General features: G+C 41.8%; 5 protein-coding genes across 5 annotated transcripts; 2 read left to right on the top strand and 3 right to left on the bottom strand.

Annotated features, from left to right (window-relative positions):
• The first annotated feature begins 5,379 nt into the window (after window positions 1-5,379).
• On the top strand, window positions 5,380-6,246 carry LOC108049596 (serine protease 1). The gene has a single exon (XM_017130825.2). The coding sequence runs from the start codon at window positions 5,386-5,388 to the stop codon at window positions 6,199-6,201; it is 816 nt and encodes a 271-aa protein (XP_016986314.1). The 5' UTR covers window positions 5,380-5,385; the 3' UTR covers window positions 6,202-6,246.
• A 2,963-nt stretch (window positions 6,247-9,209) lies between these two features.
• On the bottom strand, window positions 9,210-11,332 carry LOC108049646 (phenoloxidase-activating factor 2). The gene is made up of 3 exons (XM_017130899.2): window positions 11,261-11,332; window positions 10,209-10,686; window positions 9,210-10,149 (listed from the first exon to the last, which is right to left on the bottom strand). The coding sequence occupies exons 2-3, from the start codon at window positions 10,671-10,673 to the stop codon at window positions 9,271-9,273; spliced, it is 1,344 nt and encodes a 447-aa protein (XP_016986388.2). The 5' UTR covers window positions 10,674-10,686; window positions 11,261-11,332; the 3' UTR covers window positions 9,210-9,270.
• A 217-nt stretch (window positions 11,333-11,549) lies between these two features.
• LOC108049606 lies at window positions 11,550-13,527 on the bottom strand. Its single transcript, XM_017130835.2, has 3 exons — window positions 13,432-13,527; window positions 11,746-12,220; window positions 11,550-11,688 (listed from the first exon to the last, which is right to left on the bottom strand). Exons 1-3 carry the CDS (start codon window positions 13,452-13,454, stop codon window positions 11,668-11,670), a joined length of 519 nt encoding a protein of 172 aa, XP_016986324.2. The 5' UTR covers window positions 13,455-13,527; the 3' UTR covers window positions 11,550-11,667.
• Window positions 13,528-13,733: 206 nt separating this feature from the next.
• Window positions 13,734-16,649, top strand: LOC108049597 (phenoloxidase-activating factor 2). Its single transcript, XM_017130826.2, is given in 4 exon segments — window positions 13,734-13,823; window positions 13,930-14,201; window positions 14,203-14,418; window positions 15,555-16,649. Coding segments are annotated over 3 exon segments (1,356 nt in total). The 5' UTR covers window positions 13,734-13,823; window positions 13,930-13,937; the 3' UTR covers window positions 16,431-16,649.
• Window positions 16,650-19,592: 2,943 nt separating this feature from the next.
• LOC108049604 (CTD nuclear envelope phosphatase 1) lies at window positions 19,593-20,885 on the bottom strand. Its single transcript, XM_017130833.2, has one exon. It carries the CDS (start codon window positions 20,595-20,597, stop codon window positions 19,713-19,715), a length of 885 nt encoding a protein of 294 aa, XP_016986322.1. The 5' UTR covers window positions 20,598-20,885; the 3' UTR covers window positions 19,593-19,712.
• Window positions 20,886-20,921: the final 36 nt, after the last annotated feature.

Below are 20,921 nucleotides of genomic sequence, written 5' to 3'. Positions count from 1 at the left end.
TTTTTGGAAAATAAACTTTAATGTTAAAAAAAATTGGCTTTTAAATATTTTATTTCAAACAATTTTAAGATTTTTAACAAAGGTCTTTTGTCTATATTGTTGCTTGTTGTTGTCAACAATTATTAATATTTTCTGAAAACGGTACACTTTAATAAGCAGATTCGAATTCACCACACCGAGTAAAGTGTTTTTAGTGGTGTACTACAGTCCTGTCTGATTTTCCAGTTATTGCATCCTTTTGGCATTTAGTGAACCATGCATCTCACTATGGGATGGTTAAGTGTCACCGGCAATGACCGCAAACGTCGGGGAAATCGTTTAATTGACATAATTAGCTGACTGTCTTCTCTCAAATGTCTGCTACAAACTGGGCCTGTCTGTTTTGATTAGTCGAATGGCTAAAGTGTCTTGAATCGCATTATTTGCCTATGTGGGTGTTTATTAAAGCAGAAATAAAGTGGACAATACTTGTTTGCTGAAATTATTAAAAAGCATTATAAACTTATTTAAGAAATTAAGTAATAAGAATTATCCTATCCAAATGAATGTAAAATTAATTTGTTGAATGTTTAAAGTTGTTCAGGAATTATTATTGAAAATTAAATATTTTTTGTATGGGGTTTATTTTGTACAGCTAATATTAAAAAATAACTTTCATTTAAAAACAAAGAGGTGACTTCTTAATATTTGCATTGGTACAAAGGACGTTTACGGTATTGGGTTGTTTGGTCTTTAAACCTTAAGTTTTGCCTTTCGGGCGCATCTGCAGCGAAATCGCTGGAATGAAACCTTTTCCAGGCATGTTGTCGACATTTTTATGGCTGCCACGTTTGCTTACTGTCCCGCTCTGCATCTTTCTGCTCGCCTGCCAGCCACTTGGCTGCCCAATTAAAAGTTTTAGCACATTTTCACTTGAAATTAATTGTCGGTAAACGTAATTCATGTCCGAGACACGAATGCGCTAAAGGAGCGCCGCAGCCAGGATACAGGACACACAACAACAGAACGAGGGGAGCAGGAGCTGAAAATGTGGCCAAGTGCACCTCACCAATAAAGGGAAAGGATGGGGGGATGGCTAGAAGTATTTGGGCTTGTGCTACTTTGTAGTTGCTAGCTGTTGCATACTTATGTGCGCTAATACCGAGACATTTCAACTAACTGCCCAATTTCGGAGCTAACCGGCAAGAAAACAACATCTCAAGTTGCTGGGGACTGTCATGTAACATATTAGCCGACTCTGGATGAGAACTTTATGTTTGGAAGGGTAAGTTTAAACATTTATCTTCTTAGAACCTGGGAAAATTAAGCCCACATAAAAACGGAATGGTTGTTTTAAGAATACACGTGCTTAAAGTGTTTAAAAAAATGTAATTCAAGTATTAGCGAAAACGGAAGCTTGCTTCAGCAAGCCGAATTTTTATCAAACCTTAATGTATAGGTTCTAAACATTAAACAAAACCTTATTTTGGTAAAAAAAAACAAGGCAGCTATGTAAAAAAGAGGTTATTAATTCTAAAAAACATAATTTTGTGCAAAAAACAGCGAATTATACTTAACAAAATGTAAAATTTTAACCTAATTGTTCCTATGGCAGCTATAATATATAGATGTCCGAGCTCCGCCGTTTTAGAACTCAATCTACGTACACATCAAAATATGTGCACGTTTAATCTCTAGCTTTCAAACTGAAGGACAAGCACAACTCGTCTTGATCAAGAATAAATACACTTAATATGGTCGGAAATTTCTGATCAATTTTGATATATGTTGTTATTTAAATGTAAATTTTAACATTTTCTTTTTTAACTTGGTGCCAAAATATTTAAAAATGGTATGATATAATTAAATGCAAGATGGTAATATTTCAATGTTCTATTTTCATCTTAAGCCATAAATATAGGATAAATCTGATTCCAAAATTAAAGCTAAAAAATACGATACATTTTTGAAACTATTTGTTAAAATAGTTTATTCAATACATATTTCTCTGTGTCCATATTTTTTGATTTTAGAGAAGTTTTCCTTAAACCAAACTAACTTTTTTAAATACCTGTAAAAACAATTATTTAAACCGCCGCGATATTATGAAAATGTTTAAAGGAAAATAATTTTTCTATCTACAATAGAAAACATAATTAAAGTGAAACTACACAAATCATGCCAGGCAAGCGATGGAGAGGTGAAGGGTGGATGCTTATTTGCCCAGTTCCCAGCCAACGCCATAAATAACAGCGCACCGCCATTTAGCAGGAACAAAATGAAATTTTTCAATTAAGTTAAAGGCCACTGTCGATAGCGAGCCAATGTCATTAGCAGGTAAAGAAGCAGTAGTTTGAGCAGGAGCGCTTGCAGGACCTGATGCTGCAAAGCAGCAGGACATAAATTAAAATGGGAGCCGGGGCAATTTTATGTCCATTTAATGGCAGTCCGTGGCAGGCAGGTGGCCATAAAATGACATAAAACGGCACGGGTCAATGTTTAAATAATGCCAGAAATTGTATTTGGAAGCTCTATTTATCCATCTCTCACTGCGGCAGTTGGGAATCGGGCTGGTTATGGCTGGGGCTTCTGGCCGCCGCAACTAATTGACAATTCAAAATGTTTGGGGCGGCCAACTGGAGCTGGCGTGCAGGCCATAAAGTTAATAAGCAATTTGCATAACAAATTGTCTAAAACGGTGACAACATGTCGCATAGAAATGCCGAATGTGAATCCGAATGGGACCGAGAGTGCAGCACTAGCACTGCCATGTCGTGCCCGGCTAATTTTCCGTACACCGAGTTGCGTATACGCAGCGTGGGCCTCCTAGAGGGTTGCGCGGGCATGCATTTAATTGTTTCAAGCCGCACATCATCCCATTTTTGTCCGCCCAGTCCCTCCGGTCATGACACTCGTACGCTTCGGATTTTTGCAAATGCGCTCGTAATTTATTCTCGGGCTGTTAATTAGCGCGGCAACATGCGAGCGGGTCAGTTGTATGGTTAATTAATCGACTAAGGGGGTACCTCCTAGGGATACAATAGTTATGATCTTCCACGAGTTCACAGCCATTATCCCTGAATAGTGTCTTTTCTATTTCAGCCTTTAGAGTTTTCAGAAAAACCTCACAAGTGGAATTTAGTATTTTATCCAATCAATCATTTTAATTTATCTACAACCCCAAAAAAAAATTAACATCAAAATGGATTGAAGTATCTTCAACACATTTAAAGAAATGAGAATGTTGATCAACTAGCCGTAGTTAAATGCCATTATCAGGACGAATATTGACTAAGAGAAATTAATTCCAAAGATGTAACCTAACTGAAATGAATCTCTAATCTCTACCATCTAACATGAAATTCTTCATTTGATACTTTGTAAGGTAGTTTAATTTTCTGAATGCTTCTTCAAAGCCAAATATTACATTACCCCTTAAAAATGATGCTTACAAATAATAGCTCGAATACCTTTAATCCCGATGAATTGGAATTTCCCTTCCTAATTTCCCGGCTCTGGCTTCCGGTGGCTAAACATTAGTCTGGGTTTCCTGGCTCCACATACGGTCTTCCTGAACAGGGTATTTGAATAACATGGCTATGGGTGCATTTAGTGGACTTTCCACGGCAATTAGCCAGTGTCAATTGTTCATGCGGCCGAGTGTGAGCGCGTGCGTGGGACATTAGTGGAATGATTTTTCTCCCACATCGAAACAATCCTTTATGCATAATGTGCATATATGTATTTGTGGCAGGGAACTGAGCTAACTGCCATTTGCAGCTGTTTCTATTTCCGTTCACTGGCCACAAAGCTGCAGCCGAAGGTCCGAACGTCCGCCTGCCAGTCCGTCCGTTCCATTTTCCCCCGGGCACTACATCATTTGTAATTTGATGGCATGCTCGGCTGGGGGGGCGACAGATGACAAGGAACTGTGCCTCAAAGTATGCAACACAATTGCGGCCAGGGCCATTATAATTGCAAACACACATTGCAACACAATCCCTCAATCATGCACATAGCCCATCCCAGATGCCATCCGAGATACATTTGCTGTTAGCAGTTGCATTTTGCATTATGCTTTGTTATAATTAAATGATTATCAATTTGGCAAATATTTGATGAGGCCCAGCTTGCGAATCAAAAGCTAATCAAGCGTAAACTGATCCCTGCTTCCACAGATGAATGGGCAGGAAGAAAAGTGGCAAGGACTTAAGGCTTATTTTAATGTAGGGGAAATAGTTAATTTATAATTATGCACGAAACGCTCCTCATATTCTCTTTTAAGTTTGCGAACAAGTTCTTTATATAGCTCTTAAGTCTTTCAACCTTTTTTTATACCCTTGCAGAGGGTATTATAATTTTGGTCAAAAGTGTGCAACGCAGTGAAGGAGACATCTCCGACCATATAAAGTATATATATTCTTGATCAGGATCACCTCCTGAGTTGATATAGCCATGTCCGTCTGTCCGTCTGTCCGTCTGTCTGTCCGTCTGTCTGTTTCTACGCAAACTAGTCTCTCAGTTTTAAAGCTATCGAATTGAAACTTTGCACACACCCTTCTTTCCTTTGCACGCAGTATATAAGTCGGAACGGCCGGGATCGGCCGACTATATCCTATAGCTGCCATATAACTGAACGATCGGAAATGCCACAACTTTGGTGTTTGTAAAGTTAGGAAGTTGGGATTTTCTATGTGTTTTATATTTGGCCAATCAATCCGACGTACCAAATTTTATAAGGATCGGCCGACTATATCCTATAGCTGCCATATAACTGATTGATCGGAAATGCCATAACTTTGGTGTTTGTAAAGTTAGGAAGTTGGGATTTTCTATGGGTTTTATTTTTGGCCAATCAATCCGACCTACCAAACTTCATAAGGATCGACCGACTATATCCTATAGCTGCCATATAACTGATTGATCGGAAATGCCATAACTTTGGTGTTTTTAAAGTTACGAAGTTGGGATTTTTTATGAGTATTAAGAATGCATCATATGAATAATTTTGGAAAATATAATTTACAGAGTATTCTGCAAGGGTATATCAACTTCGGCTCCGCCCGAAGTTAGCTTTCCTTTCTTGTTTTTTGTTAAAATCACCGATCGTTTGTTATCCGCATGTGATGATTTTCAGAAAAATAAAAAGCTATCTTATTGCTTTAAATTCTTTGCTGCAAACACTTCTGAGTACCATTAAGGTATGATTTATTCGACCTATTAGGACATGTGCGGTAGATACTGCCCTGATAGCTTATCTAATACTTTTCGGCGCTCCTCAAAATTCAAAACAGCCGTAGTTTATGATTGGGAATAAAAGTTAAATTGACTTCCGCTGAGCGCCGATAAGGCAGTCGTATAAAGGGGGTTCATGGGCCTTTGCTCGGCAGTTGTCGATTGACCAACATGAAGCTTCTTGTATTCCTAGCCTGCCTGGCTGTGGCCTCCGCCAGTGTCCTGCCCGCCGCGCCTGCCAAGGCGGTGGCCGTGAAGGACATGCCCCGCGCCGGCAAGATCGAGGGTCGCATCACCAACGGCTACCCGGCCTACGAGGGCAAGGTGCCCTACATTGTGGGCCTGAGCTTCAACGACGGTGGGTACTGGTGCGGTGGCTCCATCATCGGCCACAACTGGGTCCTGACCGCCGCCCACTGCACGAACAGCGCCAGCCACGTGCTGATCTACTTCGGAGCCAGCTTCCGCCACGAGGCCCAGTACACCCACTGGGTGAGCCGCAGCGACATGATCCAGCACCCCGACTGGAACGACTTCCTGAACAACGACATCGCCCTGATCCGCATCCCCCACGTGGACTTCTGGAGCCTGGTCAACAAGGTGGAGCTGCCCAGCTACAACGATCGCTACAACAGCTTCTCCGGCTGGTGGGCAGTGGCCTCCGGCTGGGGTCTGACCAACAACGACAGCGGCATGTCCAACTACCTGAACAGCGTGGATGTCCAGATCCTGGACAACAACGACTGCCGCAACTACTACGGGGGCAACTACGTCACGGACAACACCATCTGCATCAACACCGAGGGTGGCAAGTCCTCCTGCAGCGGCGACTCCGGCGGTCCTCTGGTCCTGCACGAGGGCAACCGCATCGTGGGCATCGTGTCCTTCGGCAGCGGAGAGGGCTGCACCGCCGGCAGGCCCGCTGGCTTCACCCGCGTCACCGGATACCTGGACTGGATCCGCGACCACACCGGCATTTCCTACTAAATACTCTGAATAAATACAGCAATCATATAAAAACTACAATATAAACTCGGTGGTGTGTTCTCAATTTTAACAAGAAAGTAAGCAAAATTCAGCAATCCGAAGCTTATATACCCTTGCAGTTATTAAAAATCGACTACATTTCGATTTCTATGCCTATATTACTATGGTTTCTATGGCAGCTATATGATATTGTTGTCCGATTTCTATTTTATAAACACCATAATTCACTAATATTTAAATATTACCAAATCCCAAAGAACAAAAAAATTAAAAACAACAAAGTTAAAATTTTTTTTGATTTTTTTTTTCAAAACTGAATTTTGTATAAAAAAGATTTTCTTCCATTGTTACTCTCCGTATATTTTCCAAGTATGTATAGTCTATTGAAAATACTAGTGATAACTTATACTTAATAATACTTAATTAGTTTAGATCATAAATTAAGATGTAGCAATATAATTGATAAGCAACCTCCTTAGGTTCAACGCGATAAGATGGCTTTATGTACAGAAAGTAAAACCTAATTTATATGGCACTCTTAAGATTTTGATTGAATTTACAATCACTTTTCATAGACACACAAACAATCCTACTTGAATATCTTATCTATAGTATGACGAGAGTACAACCATTAACAATTTCTTGTATTTAAAATGTTATTGAGCAAATAGGTATCTGGATTGTAACATTTTGGTATTTGAATAACTAAGAGTATTTCTGTTGAAGCAATTTAAAGTTATAAATAAACTAAACATCGCTATAGTTTTGTTTCTGACAAAAAAATGATTGTTGCTTCAATATCTTAAATAACTTAACTAATCTCACTTTTATTCATTTTGAGACCATTAGGGATTAATATTAATAACATGTCTTTATAGATACAAATAGAAAATGCAAATACAGTTGATTGGTTAAAGTTTTTTTACTTTAAAACAGCATAAGTATAAAACTTTAATTTATATATAATTTTAATTCCACCACTTGGCAACGGGTATTTGGCTAATCCCACCCATAAAAGCAGCAGTAACTTCGTTGCAAACTGCAATTCCTAGACGCTAAATTAAACCAGCAAAATCAATACGAAACGCGAGGGCCGTAAAAAGGGCCAATAAATTCCAGCAACGTGAAACAAAACAAAAGCTGCTTAAACAATTTACTTGAGAAATGAGTTTTTAGCCCGGCTCTTGGCCAAGTAATCAGGGAACAGGGGGTGGAAGGCCAGGGAGGGGAGTATTATATAGAAACAGGAGGTGGAGGAGCAGCAGGCAGCCCGAAAATCAATTCGCTCAGCCATTTTGCCCGGCCCAGCGGGTAATTTCTCAATTTTTGGCCATCCGATGTGTTGCTCCTGTTGTGTTCCCATTCCCGGCTGCCTCCTGGTTAATTTGGTTCCATGGCCGCGATGCAAAAGTGGAGCATCAACGGATGGGGGTGTCAAATGGAGGATGGTCCACATGGGCATCTGCCACGGCTTGACTATTTATAAGCTGCCGGCACGAAGACGCTCTGTTCCTTGGCTCGTATTTCATGCTGCCGCACTCCTTTGTTCAAGGATCGCAATAAATCGAGTGACTTGGAGGTATGTTCCAGTTAAGTGCCTGGATGGAAAACTATCCCGGCGTTTTAGTTTGAAGTGGCACGGATAAATAGCGGATATGGTAGACTTAAGAGAGCGTATAATGTTTGCAAATGATAAGAGTTTGAAATAATTAATTAGATTGAGTTTACTTCTAAGGACCCCTGGTTATATAATTGTGACTCTTAAAGGAAATTAGTCCAAAGAAATGGTAGTTTATCAGTAAAACTTTATTGAAAAATAAAAAAATAAAACAAATTGCAGTAAAACAAAAGGGATCGACCATTATATAGCCGTTACTCTGTTAAAATATTATAAATAAATATGAATTTGAATTTGCCTATTTATATGTATGACGTTATTGACCATTTTATGTTACTTGACTTCAATGAACTTTTTATATAATAATTTAATTTCGAAAATTAAGTTTGTAATAGGATCTCAAGATATAGTAACGGGTATAATCAATAAACGATACCACTTGCATACTGTTTAATCTTGTTACATTTTGAATGTTACCACTTCTTATAAATTTCAGGATGTGTTTAAACTGTCGTGTTTATTGAATTCTCATTTTTCATTTAATCAAACAAAATCACCTCTTAACGAACAGAAGGATTAAAACTTTCAACACATCGTTGTTTTTAAGATATTTGCTTATATTTTGTTCGTTCTAGCCTAGAAGAAAATCAAGTTAATGTTAATAAAAATTTTAATATGACCTTTTCCTCACCAAATGGTGTATACTTTTTGGCGAAATTTTATGTTTGGCAGTGTTGATTGGACTGAACTGATACATGTTACCGTTCCTTAAAGAATATCAATGATCGCTTTTGAGAAAATAGCCAAAAAGGGAACATTATTTTAAAAACCTATTGTTATATTTATATTAAAACTATTGTATTTAAACAATCAAAGTAAAGGCAGCGTGATTAGCATTTCAAAATACCGTTTAAACGACATATAGCATAAGCAACTAGGGTTTTAGAAGCTATGGGCGTAAGAAGATTAGTTGTTTCCTATAAATCTCAGGCTTCAAAAATAAATCCCAAATTTTTTTTGAAACCGAGAAAAGAAAACTCATCTCATTTTTTGTTTTCTGAATAACATTCGAAAGGTCCATCGAATCATTTGTACTGTTATTTAATGCGTGTTTTCAACAAGATTACAACCAAAATACACTAAGAAACCTTTGTTTAACCAGCCCAAAATAGTACAATTTTCTCTCTTTCACTTTCATTGTTGTTTCCTAAAATAATTGGGTTTCTTTAGGTCTTGGTATGGTCAACGTTAAAGCAATACCTTTCCATCACAGCTGATTTTCAATTTGTGATATTAAAAAACAAATGCACTTTGGTTAACCCATACAATCAAAAGACTTGACCATTTCTTAGGATTTGAATGACACCTGAAAATGGAAAAGAAATGTAAGTTTTAGATATTCCAATACTTTTTATATTTCATATTTTTAGTTTGCACAGTTGTTTCCTAGCTTATGTAGCCTGTATTGCGATACCAAGTCCTTTGATCTTCGCGTCGATCCAGTTGCGGAGGTACGGCACATTGGCGTACACGGCCGGGATGTCCTCCACGGCGCACTCCACGCCCCAGGACACGATGCCCACCAGCTGGTAGCGGTCCGTCTGCCCGGGCATCGTGCAGAACAGCGGCGAGCCGCCGTCGCCCTTGCAGGTGTCCTTGCCCTCCACCCCGCCGGCGCAAAGGAAGCTCGGGCGGAGCCGGAAGCGAGCCTCCAGGCGCGTGTTCCTCAGCTTGGCCTGGCACTCGTCGTGCTCCACCAGCGGCAGGTTGATCCGCTTGAGCACGTGCTCCAGCTTGTCACTGTCGGCCTCCTTGGCGCCCCATCCGGTGGCGTAGCAGGTGGCCTCCAGCAGCTGGTTGATCACCTGCGGCGACTCCGGCGGCGGCAGGCACAGCGGCTGGATGTGGGGCCCCAGGTTGATGGGCTCTTCCAGCAGGAGGATCGCAATGTCGTTGAACAGCGATTCCGGGTCGAACTCCGGGTGCATGATGATCTCCTTGATGCGCCTGCCCTGGTGCGTGTACGGCTCGTTCAGGCTGTTAAGATCCCAGTCGCCGGCTCTGGCTACCAAGGTGTCTACCGTCTCGTTGATCAGGTTGTGGGACGAGGTGATCACCAGACTTGGGTGGATCAGCGTGCCGCCGCACAGGAAGTCCTGGCGCCCGGTGAAGATGCCCACCATCCACGGGAACTGGCCGAAAATGGAGACGTCCTCCGTGTAGTTGAATTTGTCGTTGTCGGGGATCAGGCCCTGCGGATTGCTGTAGCCGCAGTTCTTGTACTTAAAGCTGGCCTCCTTCTCCACGTACGGGCTCTGGCTGTCCTCCACCTGCAGAGTTGCAAAACGTAATGGCATGGTACGGATTTTACAACTGATCTTGGTCTCACCTGCTGGTCCACGGCACAACAGCGGTACAGGGACTTGCTGCACGGAATGGTGCTGATCCTGGGATTGATGAGCTTGATTCCGGAGTCGTTGATGACGTTGTTGTCGCGGCACAGCTTCCTGGGCACGCACTCCATGTTCAGGCCGCAACTCTCATTCGGCGGAGGCTCCGCAAAGAGGGAAACCTTGTTCTGGATCGCGGTGATGGGGCGAGTTGGCTGTGGATTGGAGGCATGCATGTCCCAGCTCTCCAGCTGCGCCTTCTCGCAGCAGATCCTTCCGACACCGCAGAAGCGGGAGATCCGCGGGGCAATGCCCTTTCGCCCGGAGTCGTCCGACTCCTCGCAACGCTGGACCGAGGTGCACAGCTCGTCCTGGCGGCACAATGCAGAGCTGGTGTCCTGGGCCTTCGAGTCGGGATTAAGGGCCAGCAGGAGCAACCCCACTGAGATAAGCCTACTCATCATCGCTATTTGCAAGCTGTTGGAGCAAAGAGAAGATGAAACAGAGATTAGGAAATAAATGGAACCTTAATCTCGGACAATGCACAATAGAGGTTATCAGGCATCACTGGATTGTAAAAATGTGCACTGATAATTTAATTAAACAAAAACGATTTACACAAATTTCGTAAATGATAATTGAGATAAGATTGTTTCGGGTCCTCGGTTTATTGCCCGATTTCTCATCTCCTTGGTAATCTGATTTAAAGTGCAAAACGAATGCATTCTTAGTTTTCACAAACACTCTTGAAAAGTCCCCTTGAAATGCAACTGCATTTTACTTTTTTATATACGCATTTGTAAGCGAAATAAATTTGGTCCTCAATGTTTTTATTATTAGACGTATTAAGAAATCACAAGAAAATCACGAGTCCGTTTATTGCATTGCCTTTTAACTGCTGGTTAGCACAAACACTTTTTAAACAACATTTCGAAACGGAACTGCAAGTCCATCGTTTTGCATTGAAACTCGATTTATTATATATAATATAGCTTACAAGTAATGCACTTATGTATGCGCATATGCGGGGCTGTATAATCGCTTTATATACCTATATGCTAAGGAGATTAATGTGTATGGATGTCAGCGATCGAAAGACAATCTGGTAGCGTCTGATTCACAAAGTAGACTGAACGGCTAGAGTTGATTTCAAAATATTTATAGAACCGGCTTGAGAGATTTTGAGACGCACGATCGTCGCGTTTTAGAATCGCCCAAGAGAACAATATTAGGAGAGCGTTCGGCTTATAAGTACTGTGAATTTCTCTGGGTTTTCCCATCCGTCCAATCGCAATGCAAGTAATTCTCAGATCTGGGAATGGAACAAAGAAAACAAAAGATACGGGACCAACTCCATTTTTATTCACATCAGATGACAGAATGTTCAAAAGTTTGTAATATGGCAAGATTATCCATTGCTCAGAACCGCCACGTCTAGACTTTGGGTACACTACAAAATTATCCATACAAGGCATCCTCCTGGAAATATACGAAAAGTTATTTGGGCCAATGAATATTTAATATTGTGCGGCTTACTGACTGGTCAAATGAACAACAGCGGTACAGAACCCTGCTGCACGGAATGGAGCTGATCCTGGAATTGATGAGCTCGATTCCGGGGTCGTTGATGACGTTGTCGCGGCAGAGCTTCCTGGGCATGCACTTCTTGTTCAGGCCGCAACTCTCATTCAGCAGAGGCTCCGAAAAGGGGGAAACCTTGTTCTGGATCAGGGTGATGGAGCGGGTCGGCTGTGGATTGGAGGCATGCATGTCCCAGCTCTCCAGCTGCGCCTTCTCACAGCAGATCCTTCCGACACCGCATAAGCGGGAGATCCGCGGGCCAATGAACTTTCGCCCGGAGTCGTCCGACTCCTCGCAACGCTGGACCGAGGTGCACAGTTCGTCCTGGTGGCACAATGCCGAGCTGGAGTCCTGGGCCTTCGAGCCGGGATTAAGGGCCAGCAGGAGCAACACCACGGAGATAAGCCTACTCATCATCGCTATTTGCAAGCTGTTGGAGCGAAGAAAAGATGAAACAGAGAATAAACAAGAAAGGAAAGCTAACTTCGGGCGGAGCCGAATATTGTTGCAGAATATTCTGTAAATTATATTCTCCAAAATTATTCATATAATGCATTCTTAATACTCATAAAAATCCCAATTTCCTAACTTTACAAACACCAAAGTTATGGCATTTCCGATCGTTCAGTTATATGGCAGCTATACGATATAGTCTGCCGAACCTTATGATATTTGGTAGGTTGGATTGATTGGCCAAAAATAAAACGCATATAAAATCCCAACTTCCTAACTTGACAAACGCCAAAGTTATGGCATTCCCGATCGATCAGTTATATGGCAGCTATAGGATATAGTCGTCCGATCCCGGCCGTTCCGACTTATATACTGCGTGCAAAGGAAAGAAGGGTGTGTGCAAAGTTTCAATCCGATATCTTTAAAACTGAGAGACTAGTTCGCGTAGAAACAGAAAGACGGACAGACGGACATGCTTATATCAAGTCAGGACGCACTCCCGATCAAGAATATATGTATATACCTTATAGGATCGGAGATGTCTCCTTCACTGCTTTGCACACTTTTGACCAAAATTACAAGGGTATAAAAATAAATGGAACCTTTATCTCGGACAATGCCCAATGGAGGTTATCAGGCATCACTGGATTGTAATATTGTGCACTGTTCTTATTCTTCTTGTATTGTTTCACATTTTAACACTATGTAAAATTCATCTAAGACAATGTGTCTTGTAACCTTGCATTTTAACGTAAATTTATAACAAGATACACTGCACTGGTCTTCTGCGTATAACCGTAAGTTTTACAGATACATATACGAGAGCTAAAAGATGTATGCAACTGAAGGGATGAATCCGTAATGGTATTACACCATCTATTAGCCAACAAACAGTGACATATACGAATCATTTCTCGAAAACCAAACAATTTGGAATATTTTAGTGGTTTTTAAATGTCTCCTTCAATGCGTTAAAAACTTCTGGCCAAATTGTGTACAAATATTATTAAACCTAGTTCGTTTCACATGTAATTAACGTGCGATATCTACAATACTCGCCATTATTTTTTTAGTGACTATTGCCGTTTAATTTCTTTGTTCACAAATATTTATTTTAAGTGAAGCTGCATTTAAAACTATATTTTATTAAATCGCATCCATTACATTATATTTATTGGAAGGTTTCACCCAATGCATTTATGTGTGCGCATATTTAGGAGTATATAAGGAAAAGTACTATATAGAAATTACTATATAAATATATCACTGACCAGAAGTCAGTATTATAGCTTGTGTTTTCCGAAGTCAACTGAACGGCTGCAGTTAAATTGAAATCATTTTAAAACCGGCTCTATAGATTCTGAGACGCATCGACCGGAAGAGAGCTGAAAATCGAATTCAGTGAGAGAAAAATGATTGGGAGCAATTGGCGTCTTGAATAATCTCAGGGGAGCAGGCATTCTCGATCTGATCGCATAATACGGCCGATCGCTGCGCGGGCAGAGTCAGTCGAAAACGTGTTGCGGCTCTTGAACGTAACTCAAAATAAACTGCGCATCGGTCCGCTTGGAACTGTGAGGGTGAGTCGGAATCGTTCTGATTTCACACCGATTGTGGGCTGCTCATTGTGTGGCTCCGTTGGGGCCGTTTGGACGGGGTGAATGAGTGCGTGTTTTTCCGTTCCAGTCATCGCCATGCAAGTGGAGCTAGTGTTGGTCATCAGTCTGCTGCTCGTTTCGCTGGTTTCGCTGGGTGTTGCGGTGCGCACCTGCCAGAGCCACGAGATCTGCATTAGCAAGAAGAAGTGCGATGAGACGGACGACTCCGGGAAGGGGAAGCTGGTCAGCCGCATACTGGACAACAGCTGTGGAACCGGAGTGGTCTGCTGCGAGAAGGTGCAGCTGGAGAGCTTCGACGCCTATCAGCGCCTGGTAAATCCCTGGAGGTTTTCGCAGAACCCCCTTAGAAGCCGCAGCGAATGATACACCGAAGTTCGCCAAAAAGGAAGAGGAGGGCTACAGGAGCTGCGGCTTCAGGCGGGAATGTGTGCCCCGTCACCTCTGCACCACCGGATCGGTCAACGAAAATGGCCGGTACATCATCAGGCCGCGAATCAGCGAGGATGCCAATTTCGGATGCCGATCCGTGGAGGAGTGCTGTCCGCTGGACGAGCAGGTAAGGGGCTATATTGGCCGCCAATGAAGTCAAACACGCTATACCATAACTTAAACAGAGTTTTCTCCGATCATTAAAAAATTAACATTCCATTACTTTATTCGTACACTCACATAATTTCCTGGTTTTGTTGCTATTAACAAAATATCCTAATTTATTCATATTCAAATTGCTTAATATTAAAATCTTAGATTTTATATAAATAAAGCATTTAACAATTAAACCCATTGTGTAAGCAAGTGTTTCTCCGAAAATGAAAAAAGATTGTGATTTGATTTCTGGATCTACTTTCTACTAGAGGGGTCAGTTAGAGAATCAAGTCCAATTCACGAGCGCAGATAATTGTATGTTAGGTTGGGGTTTTTTTGAAAAAAAAACCTTGGACTTCTAGACACTGTGTGGTTGTTTTTTTATGCTCATTTAAATGTGGTCGAAATCGTTAGTCATTCTAAAAATCTGGAAGACCGGTTGATAATTTGGTTGCCTTGTGGTTAATCAGAAATAAATTTCCCAAACTTTAAAGCATCTATGTTTTATAAATATTTGTAATCTAAATATGGTTTATTTGTTTAGTGGTTATATTTGACATAATGTGTCAAAATAGTCCAATATTCTAGAAGTAATGAATAGATCAGGCTTAACGTTTAAGTCATTATTTGATTTTGTTGTTTTGCATCCATTTTTATACCCTTGCAGAGCTTATAATAATTTAAGTCAAAAGTTTCCAACGCAGCGAAGGGCACGATTGCGACCCCATAAAGTATATATATTCTTGATCAGCATCACCAGGCAAGTTGATATAGCCATGACTTCCGTCTTTCCGTCCGTTCTCCTTCCGTCTGTCTGCCTGTCCATTTCTCCGCAAAAGTGAAATTAAAAAATAACTTCGTGGTTTCTGTACATATATCAATACACTAAAAGGTATAGTATTTTTAAGCAATTTTATGCTTTAGTTTTTTTTTAGTTTTATAAAAATCGGACGACTGTGTAATATTGCTGCCATAGGAACAATCGGGACAAAAGGGAAATAACATATACTAATTTATTCCGATCTATAGTAATTGAACGATTTCAGAATTACAATTTTTCATTTTTCTTCCGTGCTCTATACTTATCATTTTGATTACCCTATCCAGATCGAGGAGGGTCACAATCCCATCCAGCTCGACTTGAAGGACTTCCAGTCCAAGGGCTGCGGCTACAGCAACTCCAAGGGACTCTACTACCAGCTGGATGGCTACAACGACGGCGAGTCCTTCTTCGCCGAGTTCCCCTGGATGGTGGCCCTGATGGACATGGAGGGCAACTACATCTGCGGCGGCTCCCTGATCCACCCGCAACTGGTGCTGACCAGTGCCCACAACGTGGCCAACTACAGTGAGGACTCGCTGCTGGCGCGGGCTGGTGACTGGGACTTGAACAGCCAGACGGAGCTGCATCCCTACCAGATGCGACCGATTAGCGGGCTGTATCGCCACGAGAACTTCAACCGCCAGACCTTCTACAACGACATCGCGTTGGCGGTGCTGGAGCGGCCATTCCAGTTGGCGCCGCACATCCAGCCCATCTGCCTGCCGCCGGCGAAGACGCCCGACTTGGAAGATCACCTGCAGAATGTCCACTGCGTAGCCACCGGCTGGGGGCACAGGAACAGCACGTCCCGCGTAATGGAGCACCTGCTGAAGCGCATCGAGCTGCCGGTGCTGGACCACGAGTCTTGCCAGCGCCTGTTGCGCCGCACAATCCTGGGCCGTCGCTACCGCTTCCATGCCAGCTTCCTTTGCGCCGGCGGGGTGGAGGGCAAGGACACCTGCAAGGGCGACGGCGGCTCCCCCCTGTTCTGTACGATGCCCGGACAGACGGACCGCTACCAGCTGGTGGGCATCGTGTCCTGGGGCATCGAATGCGCCGAGAAGGATTTGCCCGCGGTCTACACGAATGTGGCCTACCTGAGGAACTGGATCGATGAGCAAATGCTGAAGAACGGGTTCCCTACAATTGATCGATTTTAGGTTAAGCAGCAGCAAAATCTCAGATCAAATAATCTCAGCAAACATTTCCCCTTTTCATTTTATGGTCCTTAAAATAAAAAAATTCTCATACCAAAATTCTCACACACATATTTACCTATTTTAAAATAGTCCCACCATTGCTTTAAGAGTATTTTCCGTTTAATAACTTATTCTTAATATGTTAAACAACGTTTTGAATAAAAAAATAAGTTAAACGTATCATTTGGAACTTCGAAAATATTTAATTATAAATTTTTTAAATCTATTCACATTGAAATGAATTGTAAAGGTTCTTTAATATAGTGAATTAATTAGTGCGTTCTTTGCTTTATTAGACAGTATATAAAACTATAGCCCAGATTTATTTCCATAGTTAAGTAATTCGAGTAACTAAATTGATTTCCTAATTTTTATCAGCATTGCTCTGACAAGCCAAAGCCTTCATTGCCAAAGAAATGTGATCAATTATTCAGGCAACTTGCTCTATTCGTCCTCCCAAAAATGTTGTCATTGAATGGTAGGGCGTTTAAGCCAAATTGAGTGGTGGCACTGGAAATGGAAAATGGAAATTTATGGCGGAACAGGTGAAAGTTCCCCAGCCATTCAATGCAAGATTTATGTGCAGCTTAAGCCGCCGATTCTGATTGCCAAGAGGTCTTCCGAGAGGTTTAAGTTGGGGTTTGAGAGCTAAATGAATTCACTTACTTTCCGGCTTCCCCCCTCTGATGCCTCGGTATTTCAGTTTGCATTGTTAATTGGCCTTTGGCCAAGTTGGAAAAACCACAACGAACAATAAAATATTTCCAGTGACTCACAGTCAATTAGAATGGACTACATATAGTTTACGACGTGCTTTTTAGTCTGTTTATTTTGACAGAAGCTTAAAAGCCGCACAGCTCCATTTGCAATGCAAAAAGATAATTAGTAAGTCACTTTTTCTCGATTTGCATGCTACCACATTTTCGGGCTAATAAGCTAGTTAAACAAGGAAAACAAAAAGACCATGGAGAAGACCGCAGGACAACTAAACCACAAGCAAGAAAAAAACTTACAAAAATAGATTAAATTAAAATTCTCTATTTCTGAGAAAATACTTGAGCTGAGAAATAAATCATAACATTTTTTACTTGACCCTTGGTCAAATTCGTTGGTCAATTCGTTGAGTTAAAAAACATTTTTTTTTATAACTCTTAAAGAGCCGCTAGGAAACAGATTTTAAAGTTAGCTTCAGACCTACGGCAAATTCACACTAGGCGAAGCATAAAAAATTCAGATATCGGTAGCTAACTGACTCACTGACTGGCTGACTGATTGCTCATACGCACCGTTGGCTGCCGCTGCCTGCTCCTGCGCCAAGTTATCTGCTGGATTTCAATAACCATGCCTGCCATAGCTACTGTTTCATGGAATTCGGCTCGTTTTACTCGTTCGCCAGCTGAAACATTTTATGGAGCTACAAATCAAAATTTGCCGGGCACAAATTCACATAAATCAGCTTGGGCCAGCATGAATCTCTTTGATCCCCAAAAAATAGGAAAAAATAAATTCTATCATGGGGCTCTCTTGGTAGCCGGTGCGCATTTGACAATTTACAGGAAAACTAAATTATTATCTAAATATTTTGGTCTGCCCTGCCCCAAAAATGTGTGCATTAAAATTGCAGCCTCGTGTGCGCCATAATTAAGAATTCAATTTAAACTTTTGCAACTTTCCGGCACGGCAGGATGGCATCAGGTGGCTCAGCGTTGTGGCTTTTTCTGTGGCCGTGTAAAGTCAAAAAGCCGCAACATCATTACGCTCCTGCATTTGCATGCAGCTGGCGTTCACCGAACTTCTGCTCACACACGGGAAGCGCAAAAAAACAGCCATCATGCCACCTGGTGTATGAGCAGTAAAATGCATCTGGGCTGAGGTGAGTCCATATGCTGCTGCTTTCCATGGCAGTGTCTCAAATGGCTCGGGTTGATTAAAGGATAAATGGCCTGCAATTAGCATGAGCCGCAAAGGCTTAGAGTTTTTAATATAAATACACAACCGTGTTTAAAACAAAAGCATTCAGCTGCAGTTTAAAATGCAAGCCAACATAGCTTGAATTTTAAAAACAAGAAACGGAGAAAAATATACCCTTGCAGCACTAGCTCAAATGTAATGCTCTGAAGCACTACCATTACTATGCCATCTTTTCATGACATTAAAAATATGTGTGTGTATAAACACCATTCCATGTATTCGCTTAGACACAGAAGTCGACTATGAATTTGCCGTCGTTTCATGAAAAAGTGTGACGACGTTGAACTGAAAAATTCGATCTCTCTTTAATAAGCCTACTGAAACCTTATGGATTAAATAAAATAATTGTACTTTCTTCGTCTTGTTTTCTTATCGATATTTAAACTGAGTTGAGTGTTATATTATGAAAGTTAAATGAAAATAAACGTTGTGTTATAGAAGAAGAAATTAAAATATCATATGACCAACGTGTGACCTCGAGTTTAATCAATAACTTCCAATATTTAAAATTAATATTTAAAAAATGATTATATCTTGAATATGTTTTTTTTTATTTTAGTTACCAATTTTTATAAAATTAAAACCAAAACTATTAAAACTACAATTTGTTTTTACCTAGAATTCGATGTCTACTAATAATTTAACAAATCTTTTTTACTTTTTGAGGTTTTAATACCAAATTCTAGAGGTATGAATTAAGTGAAAGGTTATTTCCTTCTTTGTTCGATATTCAACAATTTGACATAGGTGGTCGGCTCTTCAAAGTTGTTACTAATGTGATGTTTTGTAAAAATGTACAGATAAATTCTACAACATGGCATATGCGTTTAAAATTAATCTATATTTCCTCATTTGAATATTGATAGATTCAGGTTTTGGTGAGTCAAATGCAGCGCAAAATCGACATAGCTTCATTGTTTTTAGTTATATAGGCATAGAAATCGAAATGTATTCGTTTTGTAATAACTTCTTGATCTAGATAATGTCTTAAATTCCTTACAGATTTCCCAATGGTTTTCTTAGCTTCTTTAGCACTAATATGAATCCCAAACTACTTAAACTTAATTAATTTATTAATTAAATGCACAATAAAGAAAAACTAATTTAATATGAAGTAGAACTATAATTTACATTTCAAAAAATATATAAAAATTGGCCTTTTTTATTTATTGTTGCTTCTATTCGTGCAATGCCTGGCTCCCTATCATCTATTATTAGCGCGACTTGGCTCAGTATTACATATTTCACTGGATTGCTTCTGGCTTGAGAGATTCAAATCCGGGACCCCGAAACAGCGGAGTTCAAGCTGTTAACACGGCGGCCGAGGATCGATCGCACATCCTTGGTGAATCGCAGGGCATCCAGGAAGGGCAGCAGTTTCAGCAGCTCCGTGTCGTCCGGATCGTATATGAAGGTTTTGATGGGGACGGCATTGTCCGGAAAATCGCGATACGCGTAGGGCGAGTTGTCGATGATGAAGGTGCCGCTCATGTCCGGACTGACCAGGGTCAAATCCTTGGTGACCAGTGACGTGGAGGCGCGGCAGTGCTGCCGGTAGAAGCGGCGCGGCATCATTCCTCGTCCCGCATCCAGCAGGTCCACCACCTGGGCGGCATACACCTCCAGGCTGGCCGTGTAGATCACCAGGTCGTACCACTTGGAAACGAAGTCAAGGAAGACGTCGACGTGCGGCCGCTTGTAGACCTGGAAGGAGATCGGCTCGAGGCCATCGATCGACACGCTGAGCAGGTAATCGGGCCGCGCCCCCGCGGGTAATTGGGCGCAGTTGCCGCTCTCGCGGTGCTCCGCGTCGCTGTAGCAGGAGTGCACCAGGGTCTCGTCCAGGTCCAAGACCAGCGTCTTCCGGCCCACCGAGGCCAGCCGTTGGGCCATGGCCGGGGACAGGGCCACATCCCGGTACGTGACCCCCGCGACTCCCAGGACCGGGCGAAGCAGCGCACAGATCTTCGCCGCCAGGTGGCCCAGCAGGCGTCTGATGTAGGTGCCCAGCTCGCCGGCGAACAGGATCGGGACGAGCGTCCGGCGACCGGGACTCGAACGGGGGCTCTGGAGGTTGCTGACCACGGAAACGGGAACCTGACCGGACGGAGCGAGCTTGACTAAATGGGCGGACTGTGCGGGCAGCTGGCTGACCATTTTGCACTGGAGGCCTTCCCGATTCAATGCCAAAGAGCGAAGCAACAAGCGGATGCCAGTTGGAGTTGGCTCTTTTTACATTCTATATTGGGCCCTACGTTCGAGTCAATTTTAGAGTTCTGCCGGTGTATTGGGCCGAATGGAAAGTCTCATTTATCGACTAGGTTGACAGGGTCCAGTAATCCCTAGCTAACAGGTACCACCGATTTTCTTTTTTGAGTTTAAAACATTGCGAGGATGACAAGCTGGCTGTCAATTTTTCTTTTGGAAATTTTTCAGTGGGTGACATTTTTGTTATCCGAAATTGTGTGTGAAATAAAAATG

This window comes from Drosophila rhopaloa, unplaced genomic scaffold, assembly GCF_018152115.1.
Source record: "Drosophila rhopaloa isolate 14029-0021.01 unplaced genomic scaffold, ASM1815211v1 contig_69, whole genome shotgun sequence".
NCBI lineage: Eukaryota > Metazoa > Arthropoda > Insecta > Diptera > Drosophilidae > Drosophila > Drosophila rhopaloa.
Note: the sequence above shows the minus strand (reverse complement) of the source record. Positions and strands in the feature narration are given on the sequence as shown.

Coding starts and splice junctions, on each gene's coding strand:
- LOC108049596 (XM_017130825.2), top strand. CDS start 5,386: ATGAAGCTTCTTGTATTCCTAGCCTGCCTGGCTGTGGCCTCCGCCAGT.
- LOC108049646 (XM_017130899.2), bottom strand. CDS start 10,673: ATGATGAGTAGGCTTATCTCAGTGGGGTTGCTCCTGCTGGCCCTTAAT. Junction 10,150..10,208: donor GTTGTGCCGTGGACCAGCAG/GTGAGACCAAGA, acceptor GCAACTCTGCAG/GTGGAGGACAGCCAGAGCCC.
- LOC108049606 (XM_017130835.2), bottom strand. CDS start 13,454: ATGCGCACACATAAATGCATTGG. Junction 12,221..13,431: donor CGCACACATAAATGCATTGG/GTGAAACCTTCC, acceptor TCGCTCCAACAG/CTTGCAAATAGCGATGATGA. Junction 11,689..11,745: donor GTTGTTCATTTGACCAGTCA/GTAAGCCGCACA, acceptor GTATATTTCCAG/GAGGATGCCTTGTATGGATA.
- LOC108049604 (XM_017130833.2), bottom strand. CDS start 20,597: ATGGTCAGCCAGCTGCCCGCACAGTCCGCCCATTTAGTCAAGCTCGCT.